Source organism: Coenobita brevimanus, chromosome 44 (assembly GCF_032717465.1).
Source record: "Coenobita brevimanus isolate Jiangsu-jjx chromosome 44, ASM3271746v2, whole genome shotgun sequence".
In the NCBI taxonomy this organism is placed as follows: domain Eukaryota; kingdom Metazoa; phylum Arthropoda; class Malacostraca; order Decapoda; family Coenobitidae; genus Coenobita; species Coenobita brevimanus.
Genome location: NC_136997.1, coordinates 1565938 through 1584310, shown reverse-complemented (window position 1 = coordinate 1584310; position 18373 = coordinate 1565938). Strand labels below are relative to the sequence as shown.

Below are 18373 nucleotides of genomic sequence, written 5' to 3'. Positions count from 1 at the left end.
TCTGGAACTGGCCATCTCTCGACTCACTTATATTTTGATTTCCGTTGCATTTTTTTTATATACGGGTAGGTGCTGGCCAACTTGTTCATTGTCATTATTTGCCTGTAGCATGACTTCATTCACTCTCCTTCACAGACACTGAGTGTGGACCTCTAAAAGAGGTCCAAGGTCTTATTGTGTACTTTGCCGTGGACAGGTTAGGCTAGTGCAATGCAAGGCAATGCAATGATGCACTCTCTCAACCGTCCAAGCCGTACAGGGTGCTCCCTTGCCTCTTCAGAGCGTACACGACGTCCGTTGCGGCCGCAGTCTTCTGCATGGCGTGCTCAGCGTCGTGAATCACGTCCTCGAGGAACGCCTTCAGAACACTGCGGGCCTCCTCGTAGATCAGGCCAGAGATACGCTTCACACCGCCACGACGGGCAAGATGACGGATGGCAGGCTTTGTGATCCCCTGGATGTTGTCAGGAAGCACCCTGCGATGATGCTTGGCGCCTACCTTACCCAGACCCTTGCCGCCTTTGCCTGGTCCCGTCATGGCTGCTGCTGTTTAACTAAGTGATGACACTACTGCACCTCCACTACCAACACCAGTAATGTTGACCACACCCCTACCATCCACCTCTTATATAACACACTATCGCACGTGCAAGTACTACGACCCACATAGATAGATAGACTAATGGATACACTAACAGATAGATACATTCATGGAGTCTTAGATAGGTAGGTAGGTGGAGAGATAGACTGACAGGTTGAGAGAAAGGCTAATAGCTAGCTACCTAAGTAGACAGATTGATAGATACATAGGTAGGTAGGTCGGCAGGCTATGTTTGTTTTATTTATTTATTTTTTTGCTTTCATTTTCTGTATCAGCCATCCATATATATATATATATATATATATATATATATATATATATATATATATATATATATATAAATATATATATATAGATAGAAAGATAGATAGACAGATAGATAGATATAGATATATACACACACACAGCATATACGCTCACCATCCACTCACTCGATGTAGTGCTGCCCTCGGGTGTCTGACCTTTCCTCTCCTCCCTCCTTTCCTTCCTTCCCTTCCGTCTTTCTTTCCTTCACTCTTTCCTCGTCCTGCTGCCTACGGGTGACTTGACGCTTCCTCTTCTGTCTTTCTTTCCTTCATTCTTTCCTCTTCCTTCTGCCTGTGGGTGACTCTACACTGAGTGGCAAGCCGACTGGTTTCCTGTACACCAGGAAACCATTTACTATGCTGGGTGGTAACCATATTACCAAATTATGGTGTCTGGTGGTTTAGTGAGTAATTATTGCAGCTCCAATCGGATTGAGCCGGTGAAGATTTATATCCAAGGGATGGTTGGGGTATATTGCTCATGTAATGCCACTCAGGGATGAATGAGGCTGGTCACTCTCATCTTAAATGTCAGGACCAATTTGCCTAGCCCCGGGCTTCTCCGCTTCTCATGGGGAAACGTAGGATTGGATATATATATATATATATATATATATATATATATATATATATATATATATATATATATATATATATATATATACGATTAGGCTACACATACACATACATACATGCAAACATATACTGTAGGTAGACAGATAGATACTGGCAATTTACATAGCATACAGTTCATCAGTTTCACTTCGTTTCAGGGAAGCTTTCATTTTAATAATTTCCCTCTTCTTATGCTTTTTCTATTAACTTAATGATGACGGTGAGGGAACATGATTCTCTTTCTGGGACAGGTCTGTATATTCACTTGACGATACTGCATTATACAGGTGTTGTGATATTAAAGTCTATTAATCTTACTTAAACTTCTACTTGGAATGGGAGTGAATGAAGTTATCACAACAGTATTTTCACTGCAGTCATTCTCAGGCTGTTATTTTCATTCATATGGAAGATGTGCAGATTGGCATGGGAGGAAGATAGAGTCTCTGAGGAGAATTATTCCCCTGCAAAAATGAAAAGGGGAAAATGAAGTGTTTGGTAATCATAAGGACATTTGTCTTTTTAGTGCAATAGGAAAAGTATATGGTAGGATACTCACTGATAGACTTAGGGAAATAACAGAGGAATTAGTTGAAGAACAGGGAGGCTTTAGGAAGGGAAGAGGTTGTGTAGATCAGTTGCTCATTCTTAGGTCTTTAGTGGACAAGTTTCTAGAGAAGGGAAAGAAGTTGTATGCGGCTTTCATGGATTTGGAGAAACCATATGGCAATGTGGATAGACAAGTAATGTGGAAAAAAATTAAGAATATACGGAGTTAATGGGAAGTTGTTGAATGCCGTGAAGAGTATGTATGAGGGTGCTAAGGCTGCAGTGCGTGTGGACAGTGAATTGAGTGAATTTTTCTATTTAAAGTTCGATTGAGAAAGGGATGTGTCATGTCTCCATGGCTGTTCAATCTGTATATGGATGGGGTTATAGGAGATACAAGGAAGGGCAGTGGATGTTGGAGCGGCACTAACGAGAGAGGGCAGTGTCTGGAAACTTCCTGTACTGTTGTTTGCAGATGATACTGTATTGTTAAGTGAAGACGAAGGGAACTGCATGACATGGTGAATGAGTTTGGAAGACTGTGTAAGAAACGGAATCTAAAGATGAATGTAGGGAAGAGTAAAGTTATGGTCTTCGAGAGAAATGAAATCACTGGCTATACAGTGGGGTTGAATGATGGGGAAATTGAGAATGTGACTGCTTTTAATTAGGTTACTTCGGTAGTGTGATGAGTAAGGATGGAAGTTTAGAAGGTGAAGTGCTTGAAAGGGTACAACAAGGAAAGAAGGTTGCTGGTTCTTTGAAAGCAGTGACAAGAAACAGGGAAGCGAACATGGAAGTAAAAATGTCGCTGCATGACAGTATTGTGATACCAGCTCTAACGTATGGAAGTGAAGCTTGGACCTTGTTGGAGGAGCACAAGTCAAGAGTGAGGGCAGTAGAAATGAGTTATCTGAGAGGAGCATGTGGAGTCACATGGAGAGACAGACTGACAAATGAGGAAGTGAAGGAGAGTTGTGATGTGGATGTGGATGTGTTAGGATGCGTCAGGAGACACACATTGAGGTGGTTTAGCCATGTGGAGAGGATGGAGAGTGAGAGACTGACGGGGAGAGTGAGAGACTGACGGGAAGAGTGTATGTGAGTGAGGTGGTGGGGTTAGAAGGAAGGGGAGGCCAAGAATGAGATGGAGAGATGGAGTGGAGAGGTATATATATGAGAGAGGGCGGTGTGAGCTGGGAGCAGGGCAGTGAAATGGTGGGGGACAGGGCGACATGGAGGCGATTAGTCTGTGGTCACCCCTTACGGGATTGGGACGTCTGGCAATAGATAGATAGATTCTGATTAGCTCACGAGGATCCCTATCACCTCTTACCGATTGATTTTGCTTACACCTTCAAATTCCGTGTGTGTGTGTGTGTGTGTGTGTGTGTGTGTGTGTGTGTGTGTGTGTGTGTGTGTGTGTGTGTGTGTGTGTCTTTTTAATATCGACACAGTTTCCAGAGATAACATAAAACAATAATAATTTGCAAATGCAGTCATAAAAAGGATACCACAGTAGTCTAGTGCGTTACAGGCCACTTAGAAAGAAGAGTCTGAGCGTTCGATTCCACTCCATAGCGAACGGTTGGCGTCAGGAGGAACATCGGGTAACAAAGTGCTACACGCTGCAACCTACGTCCCCTAAATACTGGCAATGACTTATTTCCGCAAAGAAGGGAGTGCATGATTAAACTGGCTTAAGCCCTCCACGGTCATATCTTCTCGTGAATTTTTTGGCTGACTTCAGACGATTTTCCTCAACTGGGTGAGTATAGGAGCTTCAAAGCCTTCACTGCTTCCCCATTAATATTTTCAAGATCGGAACAAGTTAATTACAATAACGCAAGAGGATTTTTTTTAGTCATCGGAGCGTGAGAGTGTTATTGTAGAAATAAATGAATATGGGTGAGGTGCCAGGAAGTAATGTACATTCTGGAGGATACTACTGAATAATAAATAAAAATCCAGTCAGTCCCAGATTTTGTTTTTTCTCTTGACTTCTGACAATTTTACTCAGGTTGTGAGACGCTCGCTGAACTGGAGGGGTTAGATACAGCTTTACTTAACCCCTCACTACATACAGTTTCATTCAGCACTCGAGATATTTTCTGAACTGGAGAGGTCAGAAAAAGCCTTTAAAATACCTTCACTACGATCGGTCTCCTCAAAGCTGAATAAAATCCTGTGGTGACGTCAATGTTAAATATACCGTGCCCTGTCAACTGCAACAAAGTATAATATTTCAAAAGACTTGGCAACTTTTTGCATTATTTCATCTTGCAATAAAAATATCAGTGTAAAGCATGGTCGTCCGTCGTGGAAGGAGGGGTCGTTGCTGAGTAAGAAGAGAAGTCCTTGGAGGTACTGTAGTTATTAAATACGATTCCTATAAGTAGTAACTTATGGTAACTGTAAAGAGGGCGGGACTGAGACTGACAAATAAGCATGGATGCATTTAAATTACACGTTTAAAGCCAACTACCGTGAACCCTTCGCTACGAGGATATGTGTAGTGTTTTTGCAGTCTATAGACGATACTACTTACGGTAGGTAGGAAGAGCCCCCTCACTGTGAACTGTAAATGAAGGCAACATCCATCCCATTCTGTTGGAAGATCTCTCCTTAGCAGAATATAATCGCCTGCAGGTGTCAAGAACAAAATATAAATGACGTGCTCGCACTGATGGTTGTAAAATACGATTCCGATCAGTTGCAACTCACCAAAATTGCATACAGGGTTGAAACATGATTGTGACATAATAAATAATAAATACAAGGATTTCCCTTGGTTATCTTCAATATTTTATATCGTTTTTTGCGATAAATGAAACGTAAGTTATAGGTATGACTGGTAATGGTCATAAATTTGTTTGCGAATTTCAGTCGTGTTCAGTTGTTCTACTACTGAGCTGGGAGTCTCCAACTACTATTACGATAATCACGTACTAAAGTCCTTTGGCAACGAAGTACGAATGATGTGTTTATCCCAAGTAACGCTTGTCGATTTTATACTGCTTAGAGAAACTCACCGATGCGGAAAGATTACATACAATCTTGATGAGCATTCTGCCTGAGAAATAAGATCATTGGCTTTTATTCTCGTAATGCCCAAGCCATTCATTCACATCAGAAGAACTTACTGAAGCCAAAGGAAGCTTGTGTCCCCCACCGGACTGGCTGATCCTCAGCGTCACCACAACACCGAACTGGTTACAACCAGCCATACAAAACTGGCGTAAGGATCTGTTTGGGCTGGGCAACTGACAAACACATCAAAGTGGCGCAAGTTTTTCCATTTCTTTGTCAGTCTAACCTCAACCGACAACTGATATACTTTACTCTGGCTAATGTCAGACGATATCGCTTACCACTGGGAAACTCGGCTGATGACCTACTTTAGCTAGAGCCAAGAGAAGTCGAAAACAATTTGGCGTTATAATAATACACGATTATAATTTAAACGTCCAAAGGTTCTTTATCACTTCTTACCACTGTAGACTTACACTTGAGAGGATTACAGTTTGCTGTTGGTCCAGTCTGCGGCACGGCACCACAGTGGACCGCAGACAGTCACCGTACATGTAACTAAGAGCCATTTACAGAATCCGGAAGGCACAAGTTTGGTAACTGAGCCAGAGTTTGAGCTGAAGTCCACACGACTGTCAGTTTCACCAACCTTGATTTTATTCATCTTAACCCCGTTTCTTAACACTGCCAGCTGGAGTTAGAGGCATATTTTACTCAGCTGATGGTGCACTCGGCCAGTACCATCGTAGGTGCTGCTTTTAATAATCGTTATTAAAAATTAGTTTTCGCCAGCTCAATAACGACATTTCAGTTTTATTCGTATCCTTGCCTGACGATTTATCGTAGACTTGGAAAGTCCTCTCATAGGGAATGAGTGTGAAGCCATTATGGCAACAGCAGCGGCAGTAGTATAAATCTTTTTCAAGAAAATGAGGTTCGAAATATCTAGTACTGCGAGGGAACAAAACACAATGCACGCATTAACGGTTATTATTTCTATCGCTTCAGACCGGTGACAGGGTCCATCCCTTTTCTTGTTATCTCCAGACAATCTGAAGAGACAAACTCGGGCTGAAGCGGTTCCAAAGTCGCCACTAACAATTAATCTCTTCAGTCCCATGACGCGTTATTGCATTTTATGTCTGCTACATCCAGATGACTTTATTTTGTTTATGAAGGGATTAGCTATGGTTTTCAAAACCCCCTCTTCTACCAAATGCTTCTCGCAGTTGAATAAAATCATATGGAAATAGGCATAATGATCATATGGCGTGGGATTAAAGGAGTTAAACCAATGTAATCCTTTTCATTCTATTTCTTCTGCCACAAGACAGGTTACTGGTGGTGAAGGGACTAATACGGTGCCTCTCTCCATCAAGACAGCTGCATCTACTAGGATCAACGATCAGTCCACATAATACTCCATGTTTTGCGATTCTAGATTATTCAAGGTTTGCAAAACTTACTTTAGTCCGCTGAAACAATGCATATGGCTTCGAAAAAATGAAAAGAAAAAAAAAAAAAAAAAGAACATCAGAGCTCCGTCAAGTTTGGCAGAAACGTGGTCTGGTCCTGTCTGCTGTACTGTGGCAACTTACACCCGTTCCCACGAAATCTCGCCAGCCTGGTATGCATGAACGTTGTTGTCCCAAACATTCCACCATCCGAACCTACATTGACTTCCCGTATTAGGGATGTGGATTGTACTGGGTGGATGTCAGGCGGGAACTGGGTACGTATTGACTTATACTTCCTTTCATTCTTGCTCTTACCAGACAGCCTTACGCAGCATAAAGAGATTTTTAAAACTTATTAGCTGAATATAATCGTTTGGCTGTGCCTAGAGTTAACAAAAAATAAAGGCTCAGAGAGTGCAACACCCACACTTACTGTTTGGTGTAAGAGCCCTCTAATTGAATCTGTCTTGTGATCTTGGCCTTTACCCAGTTCCTATCCATCCATAAATAGTTCATTTTTGTCTGACCCTTAACACTTCCACGAAGTTTGGTCCAAAAGTGATGGGAACTGTTTGAGTTGTTCCTGCCACGTAACCTTGACGCATGACCTTTCCTTGTGAACTTGACCCTCAAGTGATTGTTCTCTAAATCCAGTTCCTTCATCCTTTCCTTACCATGAACCCGTCTACATATCTGGTCTAAACCGGATAAAAACTGTTCAAATTGTCCTTGCCATGTGACCTTTTTTTTTTTTTTTTTTTTTTTAAGAGCACTGGGAGTAACACATCCATACCTGGTCTGAGGACCAAAAGTTTGACTATGACCTCGATCCTTGACCAATTGCTCTCAAAATCATATTAAATCATTCTTACCTGAACCTTCTCTCACCCACGAAGTTTGATTCAAACCACATCATTTTTTTCCCCAGTTGAGCTAGTCTTGTGTTCTTGACATTTGACCTTTTCCTGCGACTCTGGCCACTGACTGACTCTTGTCAAAATTGAATCCCTTTATCCTTCCCTTACTATGAAGCATTTCACAAAGGAGGGTGTATGTATTGGTGTATGAAAGAGATGGAAGGAGATTATAGGAACTATTAATCAGTCGGGTCTCGGATTGTATAGGCAACAATGAAAGTAAGAATACAAGCCAGGAAAGTTGTTTGTGTAGGCTATATGCAGGGAATAGTCTGGCTGGAGTGAGAGTTTTTTTTTCTTTTTCTTTTTCCTTTTAAGGAAAAGTGGATAATGTCAGGGTAGGTGTTATGGTGGCTGGTGAGTCGGGTGTACCCAATGAAATGGATGGAAATGGTAGCGTTCTGGGAGATAATTGTCCTTGGTAGGTATTGGCAATAGTCAGTACCTTCTATAGGCACCAAATGATCAATAAGTATACGTGGCGAGAGAGAATGAGGGTGGGTGTTGAGTTGGATAAATGGAAGGCAGTGCGCGCGCGTGCGTGCGTGCGTGCGTGTGTGTGTGTGTGTGTGTGTGTGTGTGTGTGTGTGTGTGTGTGTGTGTGTGTGTGTGTGTGTGTGGTTTATTTCATATTTCTAATGTGTTATAATTCATGTTATTAACTCTTTACCCAAAATATACTAATTCCAATTAAGCAATTAGTATCAACGTCTTTGGAACTGAATGATTAATGTCTCATTGCAATATGATAAACATGGATATGTAGAAGGCACAGATGCAGAGCAAAGTATTATTGTTTATAAAATCGCAAGCAACATGGAACAAATTGTCTAAATCAAAGATACTAAATAGTCTGCCAGCAAATGCCTGTCTATGTTCGTTTTCTGGTTCACTTTCACGTAGTTGTCTGCGCTTCGGGGTGATGGCAGCTCTGTTATTTACATCAAAACTTTAATAAAGGACTGGACTTGCTTTTGACTCTATATCCCTTGGCCCGAAAATAATGTCGTGAGGGCATTAACACAAGTTGATAAGAAGAGCAAGAACACAAAAAATAAACAGAAAAAGAACATAATATTTTCGCTTAGGGAAACACAAATATTTGATTTCTGTAAGATACTGAGCACAAATAGGTTCTGGCAAGAGCACTGAAGAAAATGTGCTTAGATGGATTATTCATACTAAGATAAATGATGCAAATAAAGCGACGAAAAGGATATGAATGAGTTTGAACGTGGAAGGAGGCGTGGTAGGCCAAAAATATGGATGGATTCAGAGACTGTATTTATGAAAAAAGGGTATGGATGATGAGGTAAAGTAACTGACAGGGAATCGAGTTGACTGAAAGAATCGTTTGAGGAAGAGCACATCACAAGGATTTACTACCTCTTCTCAAGCTGCTAGGTGATGGATTTAATTTATGTGGTAGACAGTGAGAAGCAAATCAGTAAAGCAATATATTAAAACTGAATGTGTAGATGGTCAGGGTAGTGAGGCAGAGGCAGCACTCAGAGGGCTTGTACATTTCATCCTTGACTGGATGGAGTGTACAAGCAGTGCAACGAAGCTCTTCTTCCTATTCTTCAGTATGTAAAGAAAGGAAGGAACAACGAAGAACTAACACCATGGCACAATACGGTATATGGCACTAAGGGTGGGGTCAAACTGCCCTTGGCGTTTGGCATATGAGAGGAAAGGTCATCGTCAGCGGGAGGTCCTTAAACCATTTATGTCATGAAATCAAACGTCCAGCCTAATAGGAGTAGAGGGAAAATATAAGCCGGAAGAAACAAGGAAATATCAAGAATAGAGGTGAGACGCAAGAGAAGACGACGACAGTTAAGAGAGAAAGGTGAGAGAGAGAGAAAAAAAATCCTTTAGTAGCCTCTTACGAGTATAACAAGCAGAGATACTGCCGAGGTATTCTCACTCCCCAGGGGGGCGGGGGGGGGGGGGGGTGAGAACCCAATACCTTAGATTCTGAGCACCTTGTGCTCTGGATCAGGTCTGAAATCCGCCATGGCCAGTTGCTCCATCCTTGCTGGGGATTAAAGGCTGCAGTTTGACGTCATTTAACATGGGTGGTTTAGAGAACCGGTTTAGGCATTTATTGCGAGTGGAACACTGTTTGTCTGACCCCTAACAGTGAACCTGCCTAGTATGGTTGCACCAGACCAGAATAGCTCCTCTGATAACTAGGATGCACAAGCTTCTTCATCACATCGAGACAGTGTTCCTTCGATGAAGAATGTTGATTATGGGGATATGATGATGAAAGAATAATGATGATATTTGGCGGTGATGGTAATGATGGACCGTATTCTCGTAGGTTATGGAAGCTCTCTAATAGAATACCTTTTTCTAAGAAATTTATTGCACATTCTTACCCTCTTCTGTGTGACATAAGTCCTTCCAATATCGCCATACCCTTCATAAATAATGCACAAACGGATATTGCCAGCCATGTCCAAAAATAAATTACTAAGCAACAGCTGCCAGGGTGCTTATAACCCGACAAGAATATTTGTCAGTGATAATACCCTCACCCGTCTTAGTCATTTTTTTTTTTACAATGAGGGAACAGAGGAAGGAAAAACAAAACAATTAAAAAATAATCCATACACCTGTTTACAGGTGTCCTCCATTCATAAAAAACTGTAACGGATGGATTTGAACAGCCATAGCTTGAAGCTTGGGCGGAAACCACTCTGGGGAAGCGAGCTCCAATGAGATGCAGTTCGGGGAATAAAAGAATTCTGATAGGCAGAAGTCCTGCAATATGGTAGAGTGACAGTCCAGTTATGAGCACTACCAGATGCCCGTGTAGCGTGGGGGAAGGCATTGAGGGGTGGCACAATGGATGCAACTTCATCTGAGCATTTGCCATAAAACTATCTGTAAAATAATGCAAGGGAGGCAACATTCCTTCTCGCCTCTCGGGAAGGTCGTTCATTTGTAGCAGTTTGGTCATTAATAGTTCTAATAGCTTTGTTCTGAATTTTGCCCAGTTGTTTAGTCCATCTTCCCCGCCCATTCATGCCCGACCATGTGGTGATGGGGGCGTCCATCATCCACTCATTCAATGTAGGTATGCCTTATGGTCTCTACACTGCGTGACAAGACAAATGGTTTACATTTACCACGCTGGGTGGTAACCATATGGTGGACAGTGTGTGGGGAAGAGAGGTTTGGAAGTCAATGAGGCTAGGGGGACTGACAAGAGATCGATCTGGCTGGATGAATATAGTCAGGAGAAGCTCATGACCAGGGATTTGGCACCCGTTTTTGATGTGACAACGTCCGTATTGACTCTACTGGATAGTTTATTAGTTTATTATTACTTTATTGACAAAAAATGCATAATACAAAATGAATCATACATAAATAGTTTTGGCATTCCACACAAATTTGTTGTCCAGCAGTATATGCAATTCCATTCTTTCATGAGAGATGGCACCTTAATAGAATTTTACTCGGTATCCTAAAAAACGATGACTCACACTACTCGTATATACACAAAGTCTCACCATATCACTGTGTTCAAATTTACATTACATAAGAAGTCCTTATACATTTACACACATATGTAAAGCACATGCAAGTAAAAAGTACTTGTACATGCATATTTAACACATGAATTCATATGCATACACTACACTGTTATAATCAATAACTCATATGTGCATACTCGCAAATGTGAAAATAAATATCCCAAGCGTGTGTCCAAATTAGCCAGATAACACATATATTATACTGTAAGTGAGCTCTGCTTGTCATTATACATTCAAATTAATTTCTACACAGACTATACGTAACCACTATCTAGTTATGTTAAAGAAAATTTGTTGCATCATATTTCTTTATATACTTGCAAAACATTGCGAATAAAGTCACACAGGTCTCCAGGATTATCATCCACATTTAACAGACTCTCCATGGAAGAATAGTCCAACACTGAGAACCTGCTACGACAGTCAGTAGACATTGGACATTCTAACAGAACATGTCTTTCATCCTGAATTTCTGTTCCGTCACATATGCAATATCTTAACTCGGGTGGTGTTCGACTCCACCTCCCTGTTTCTATTCTTAAACTGTGCGGCATCAGACGAAGCCTTGTTAACGATATGCGAGCATAATCTGGCATAATCTATTAGTACTTTCATATACCCTCTGGACTGAAAGGGAAGGGTTTAAAACCGATTTATACATAACATAATTATTTCGTAGCATTTTCTGGCATTTCTTGAATAGAAATCTTAATACTTTCCAATGAATTAATTGCAGCATCGAACCCCATTGCACTGGTAAGGAATCTATAACCTTTCGTATTACTTTCTCCACATAAATCATACACATAATAAAAAGGTTCATTTCTATTTGGGAATTGAAGTTTAGTTGCTAAAAATGTCTTTCTCATCTTATATGGCAAACTCTGCTGGAGGAATTCCTGACTCAACCATGCATAAATTAACACTAATATTTTTCCAAACACAAGCACACTGAGGTGGTTTGGCCATGTGGAGAGGATGGAGGGTGAAAGACTGACGAAGAGAGTGTATGTGAGTGAAGTGGAGGGGGGAAGAGGGAGGGGGAGGCTGAGGATGAGATGGAGGGATGGGGTGGAGAGGTATATGAGAGAGGGGGGTGTGAGTTGGGAGCAGGGCAGTGAAATGGCGGGGGACAGGGCGACTTGGAGGCGATTTGTTTGTGGCCACCCCAGACGGGATTGAGGCGTCTGGCAATAGATAGATAGATAGACCAAGCAGACACTTTATTATCGTATTATACTTACTAACAATGCATTTGGGATTAAATGTAAGCCAAGTTTCTGTGCTGTACAAAAGTGATGACATTGCAGCATCAAAAACTTTCTTTTTATACACAAAAGGAATAGTTGTGTTAACTGCACAGAGAACTGAAAATTTATTAACTAAGTTTGAGCAATGTAATTGTTGTAACTGAAGAACTGAGCTCATTTTCCCATCATCCGTAAACCAAGCTCCGAGATACAAATAATCTGGACTATACTTTGTTTCTAACCTATGAGCATAAAACGATTGTCTGTCAGTGCCTTCACCATTTATTACAAAAAACTTTGATTTCTTCTCACTTAAGACCATACCATATTCATCACAACACTCTAATAGTAATTCCAGCTTTTTTTTGCACATCTCTCGAGATGTTGCAAGAATTACTGTGTCACCCATCAGTAGCATACGGTGTAACGTGCCTAAAAATCCATCTGATACAATTGCTTGCTTCATTATTTTTACCATCTTATCAACATATAAAACAAAAGGTAAACAGCTTGTTGGGGCGCCTTGTCTTACACCAATTGATGTTGATATATCAGCAGACGTCAAAATACTACGTGTACATTTATATACAGTTTTAATAGCAGAAAGCATCACATAACCACATCAAGATGATTTCAGATGTTCTGTTAGTTTACCCCTGGAAACTCTACCATATGCTTTACTAAAGTCTATAAACAGGACATATAATTTCTTATTTTTACATTTTACAAAATCAATGAGTAATCTTAAAGCCATGATTTGTTCAGTTCATCCTCTCCCTTTTTGAGCTCCTGCCTGACATTTATCAATAGAACACCAAAGTCGTATTCTGTTTAAAATTATAATTGCGTGAACGAGAAAAAGGAGAAAAGGAAAAACTTGCTAATGCTGGAGTGAGTATTAAATATGATTGGAAGAATCGAGTATTGTTGCGAGATGGAGAGGACTTTACCTTCATTATGTCATCTTCGTCACCTGTGTTATCACCTTCCTTCACACCATATATGATTAGGTTCTTTCTTCGCTCCCGAGCATCCAGAGTTCTCAGAAATTTTTGCTGGTGGTTAATTATCTTGCAAGCGTCATCCAAACGCGACGAGAGCAGCCGCACTTCACCCTTTACTATCTTGAGTTGTTTAATCTCCTCCTTCAGACTCCTTATTTCATCCAGCAACACAGCGTTTGTCGGCTCTTCTTCTTTTTCTGCATTAATGATTGTTGCCAGAACTTCTCTTAGTTGTACATTTGTAAGTTTGTTTATCTCACAGATTCTACTCGTCCGTAGCCTGGCATTAGTAGTAGTCTGTGTTTGACTTCCCGTTGTAAGATAGAGCTACAGAACGTGGTGAATGTTTTTGGCGTATCAGATAGAGCCAGGATTCCGGGGGCTTGAATTGTGAGTGAATGGAAGCCTGGCCCATTGGATGGGGCAAATTTGGGATGTCTGAAAGTTATTGCTCCTCACCCTGCCCTAGGGTGGGAAAGGAGGTCTGGATGATGATGATGATGTAGATGATGATGATGATGGTGATGATGATGGTGATGATGATGATGACGATGATGATGATGATGATGATAATGATGATGATGATGATGATGATGTTGCTTTAGTGCAACCTCTCCACATCCATTCCACAAAGGTGAGCAATACTGCAGTAAGATTGCACATGACTCTTGTAAATTATAGCTAACCGCTAGTCAGTGAAGAAGTTACGGACTCTGTACAATAATCCAGATGTCTTTGAAGCGGCTTTAGCAAGTTATCTAATATCAGAGGAGCAACTGAGGGCATTGTTAAGTGATACATCGAGGATTTCAATACCGTTATAGATAGGAATATTAATAGCATTGAATGTTGTATAGGTACTAGACAATATCTGTCAGTAAACTGTATATATTTGGTTTTCCTAGCGTTAAAAGATACAATGTTATTTTGTCCACACTCAGTGATCTTAGACAAGTCTTGATTTACGGAAATTGCTGTACAGGGTTGTGAGTTTCAGTTATTAAACTTTGTCAATGGGTGTTTAAGTATGAATGAATTGTAAGTGTTGAGTCATCTGCATATGAATGAATGGGATCAGGCCCACCGAGAGGGGGGGGGGGGTCAGCCAGTGCATTGCTCCGGGGCCCATGGGGTCTTGGGGGGGCCCATGAATTTGTTGGGGAAAAAAAAATCAAAACCTCTATTGTATACAGTTTTTCAATAATAGGGACGAATTGGGCCAAAAACCGGATTTGACAGGTAGACTGACTACAGACTATACATACGAACTAAGGGAGATAGGACATCCGTTACAAAGGCTGTATATAGGCCTGTAGCTCTTATAGGCAAGTCTTTCTACAATTTCCCCCTAAATGATCATGATCAGTGTGATGTGACGTCTTCCAACATGTCTTCCCATAAATAAGGCACTCAAAAACGCAAGGAGAAACAAAAACGCAGTGAGAATTAAAAACAAGGGCTGCAGACACTTTTTCAAGTTGGTGTGATAAAGCCAAAGGAATGAGATGAAGCTGATACAAAATATAAATGTGGATTTAGAAGAAGAGGCAAATGTGTATTTGGAACAAAAGGCAGATGAAGCAAATGTGGATTTGGAAAATAGGGAAAATGAAGTAATTCGACGTAATGTGGATCTGGAACAAAAGGTGGATGAGAAAAATGTGGATATTGGGCATGGAAGGGGTAAGAAAAATGAGGATTTGGAAAAAGGAGTGGATGTCAGTGTTGAAACTGGTAGTGAGGCAATGGGTGCAGCAACTGCAGAAACTGGTGAAGAGAAAGGTATGGGAAGTAACACTGGACTTGACACTGGACCTCTCACAAAAAAGTGTCCTTCTCAACTAGACATAGAAAATTATGTTGTCAGAAGCCACAATGGTTATCCTAAAACATTTCCTAAAGACATAAATAACAATGAGTTTCCAGAAAGCATCCTAAAATTTCGAAATGTTAAAGGAAAGCAACATGTCCGAGATTGGCTTGTCTGGAGTCAGCTTAAACAAGCATTGTACTGTTTTCTATGTAGATTATTTTGGAATAATGTATGTTGCAACATCAGCACAGCATCCAAGTCTGCACTGTCATCAGCTGAAGGATGGTCAGCTGCTGCAAAATGGCGAAAATTGTATGACTGCATCCCAGAACATGAGAAAAGCAATAGTCACAGGGGATGCTATCTAGCTTGGAGTGATGTAGATGCCTGTCATCTGGCAGAGGTGTTGATAATCTCCTGGATGCATCAACTGAAACAAAATCTGTCAAATGGTACAACGTTATGAAGAGAATCACTGATGTTATACTATTCCTGGGAGAACGTGGGCTTAATTTTCGGGTCATTCCCACCGTATTGGTGACACAAGCAATGGAAATTTTCTAGGGCTAATAGAGTTGTTGTCTCACTGGGATCCAGTCTTAAAAGAACATGTGTTACAAGTGAATGAGTCACAGGAAAAAGGCGAAAGCCTGCAAGTACATTACCTTTCTGCCGATTCTCAAAATGAGTTAATTACACAGTGTTCTGATCTCGTAAAATAGCGCATTATGAAAGAAAGACAGACTGCAAAGTACTTTGCAGTAATAGTTGATGTCACGCCAGATTCATCGCATGTTGAGCAAACAACAATCTCGGTGCGCTATGAAATTCAGAATAAATCTCAGTTTGATATTGTGGAAAGAGTCCCCAAATTTGTAGACTGCAGTGACGAAAGAGAAAATGAAATAGCTCAGATGGTTGTTGATACATTGCAAGAGCATGGTATTCCACTCTCTGATTGTCGAGCACAGGCCTACGACAATGGGGCAATCATGGCTGAAAAATAAAATGGTGCAAAAGCAAAAATACTTGAACAATGTCCGGCAGCTACATTTTCACCATGTGGTTGCAGCACACTCAACTTGTGTGGAATTGACGCTGCAGAATGCATCCCTGAAGCCATAACCTATTTTGGAACTATGCAAACTGGTTACAACTTGTTTAACCCTAGTCCAAAGCCATGGGAAATATTGTTGAATCGCATTGGCTGCTCTCTTCATGGCATATCTGGCACATGGTGGTCTGATCGTGTTGAAAGTGTGAAGCCTTTTGCAACCCACCTGCCTGGCATCAAATTCGCACTGGAAGACCCCTTGGAGCTGAACCTAACTGCCAAAACAAGAACAGAAATTAATGAAGCTTTGTCTTATGTGACATCTTTCATTTGTGTGATAATGTCTGTTGTATGGTACAAAGTCCTAGTTCCAACTGACTTCTGTAATAAAGTTATTCAAGCCAGAGATGCGACACTGGATGTTGAAGTGTCAAACATAGAGGGCTTGTTTGTAGAACTGACAAATCTCCCAAATAACTGGAAAGCTATGTGTAATGAAGCAAAGCTAGTTGCGTCAAACCTGGACATCGAGGTGAATCTGTATCATGGACGTGGTGAAGCAGCTGGAGCTAAACGCAAAAGAAGATTTCATGATGGTGATGCCCCAGCAGATACAATTTTATCAGAACAAAATGAAGCAGATAAGTCACCTGAAGAAGCATATTTCAGAAAGTCTGTGTTTTATGTACGATATGATAATGTAATTGGTAGACTGACTGTTAGATTCAAAGCTGCCAAGAATATTTCTGAAAACGTCAGTTTCCTCCGGAAGTACCTAACAATATCAACATAAGAGCTGGAACTGAAATCGAAATCACTGGCAGATAAGTATCCTGCCGATATCAGTCATGGTATCATGATGGAAATGAGGCTCCTACCAACAGTTCATCGCTCAAAATTTTGGGCAGAACTAACTAAGCCCATTGCAGCTTTTGAATTGCTTGACAGAGTACAGACTAGAAGGGCTCTTCCCAAATGTATCTTTCAGCCTGCGCATTCTGCCAACAATCCCCGCCACTGTCGCCTCTGCAGAGCGCTCATTCAGCAAACTCACGCTTGTTCTAATGCTGTCCGCAACAAGGAGAGGGCCTATAAAAGGCACCAGAGTCAACCCACCTCTGAATCACATCATCTTTACATTTCTGCCCAGAATCGTGCCATGTCTGTTCTTCGCTCTGCTAAAAATAATTTCATCCCTACTAATTGCTCTCAACTCTCCAACTCGAATTCTCTCCATAACTTCTGGCACCTTGCCAAAAACCTTTCTAACAACTTTACCTCATCATCCTTCCCTCCTCTTTTCTACTCTGATGGTTCTATAGCTATTTCTTCTATTGATAAAGCAGATCTCTTCACTCAGACTTTCACTTCCAATTCCACCTTAGACGATTCCGGTGCTGTTCCTCCATCACTTCCCCCCTCTGACTTCCTCATGGCTAACATTAAAATTTCTTCAGCTTATGTATTTTCTGCCAATGCTGGCCTCAGTACTAATAAGGCATATGGGCCGGATGGAGTCTCTCCTGTTGTCCTCAAGAACTGTGCCTAGGTAAACTCTTTCGCCTTTGTCTATCAACTTGTACCTTTCCTTCTTGCTGGAAGTTTGCTTTCATTCAGCCAGTCCCAAAGAAGGGTGATCATTCCCAACCCTCTAACTATCGTCCAATTGCTTTAACATCCTGTATCTCAAAAGTTTTCGAGTCAGTTCTTAATAGAAAAATTTTAAAGCATCTTTCCTATCACAACCTTCTTTCTGACTGTCAGTACGGGTTCCGTCAGGGACGCTCCACTGGCGATCTTCTCACCTACCTTTCAGACTCCTGGTCATCCTCCTTTCGGGACTTTGGCGAAAGCTTTGCCATTGCATTTGACATCTCAAAGGCTATCGGTCGAGTCTGGCATAAATCGTTATTTTCCAAACTGCCCTTTTACGGTTTCTATCTTTCTATCTGTGCCTTCATCTATAGCTTCCTTTCTGGTCGTTCTATAGCTGCTGTTGTAGACGGCAATTGTTCTTCTCCTAGATCTATTAACAGTGGTGTTCCTCAGGGCTCTGTACTATCACCAACTCTCTTCCTTTTATTCATCAATGACCTTCTAAGCTGTACATCTAACCCTATCCACTCCAACGCGGATGACTCCACCCTTCACCTTTCCATTCGGTTCCCACAACGTCCATCTCAGCAGTTACTTCAGTGAACAAGGGATGAGGCTATGGCACACCTAC

The 18373-nt window shown here is 41.2% G+C and overlaps 1 protein-coding gene across 1 annotated transcript; it reads right to left on the bottom strand.

Moving 5' to 3' along the window:
- Nucleotides 1–238: 238 nt before the first annotated feature.
- On the bottom strand, nt 239–538 carry LOC145398173 (uncharacterized). The gene has a single exon (XM_080271123.1). It carries the CDS (start codon nt 536–538, stop codon nt 239–241), a length of 300 nt encoding a protein of 99 aa, XP_080127249.1.
- Nucleotides 539–18373: the final 17835 nt, after the last annotated feature.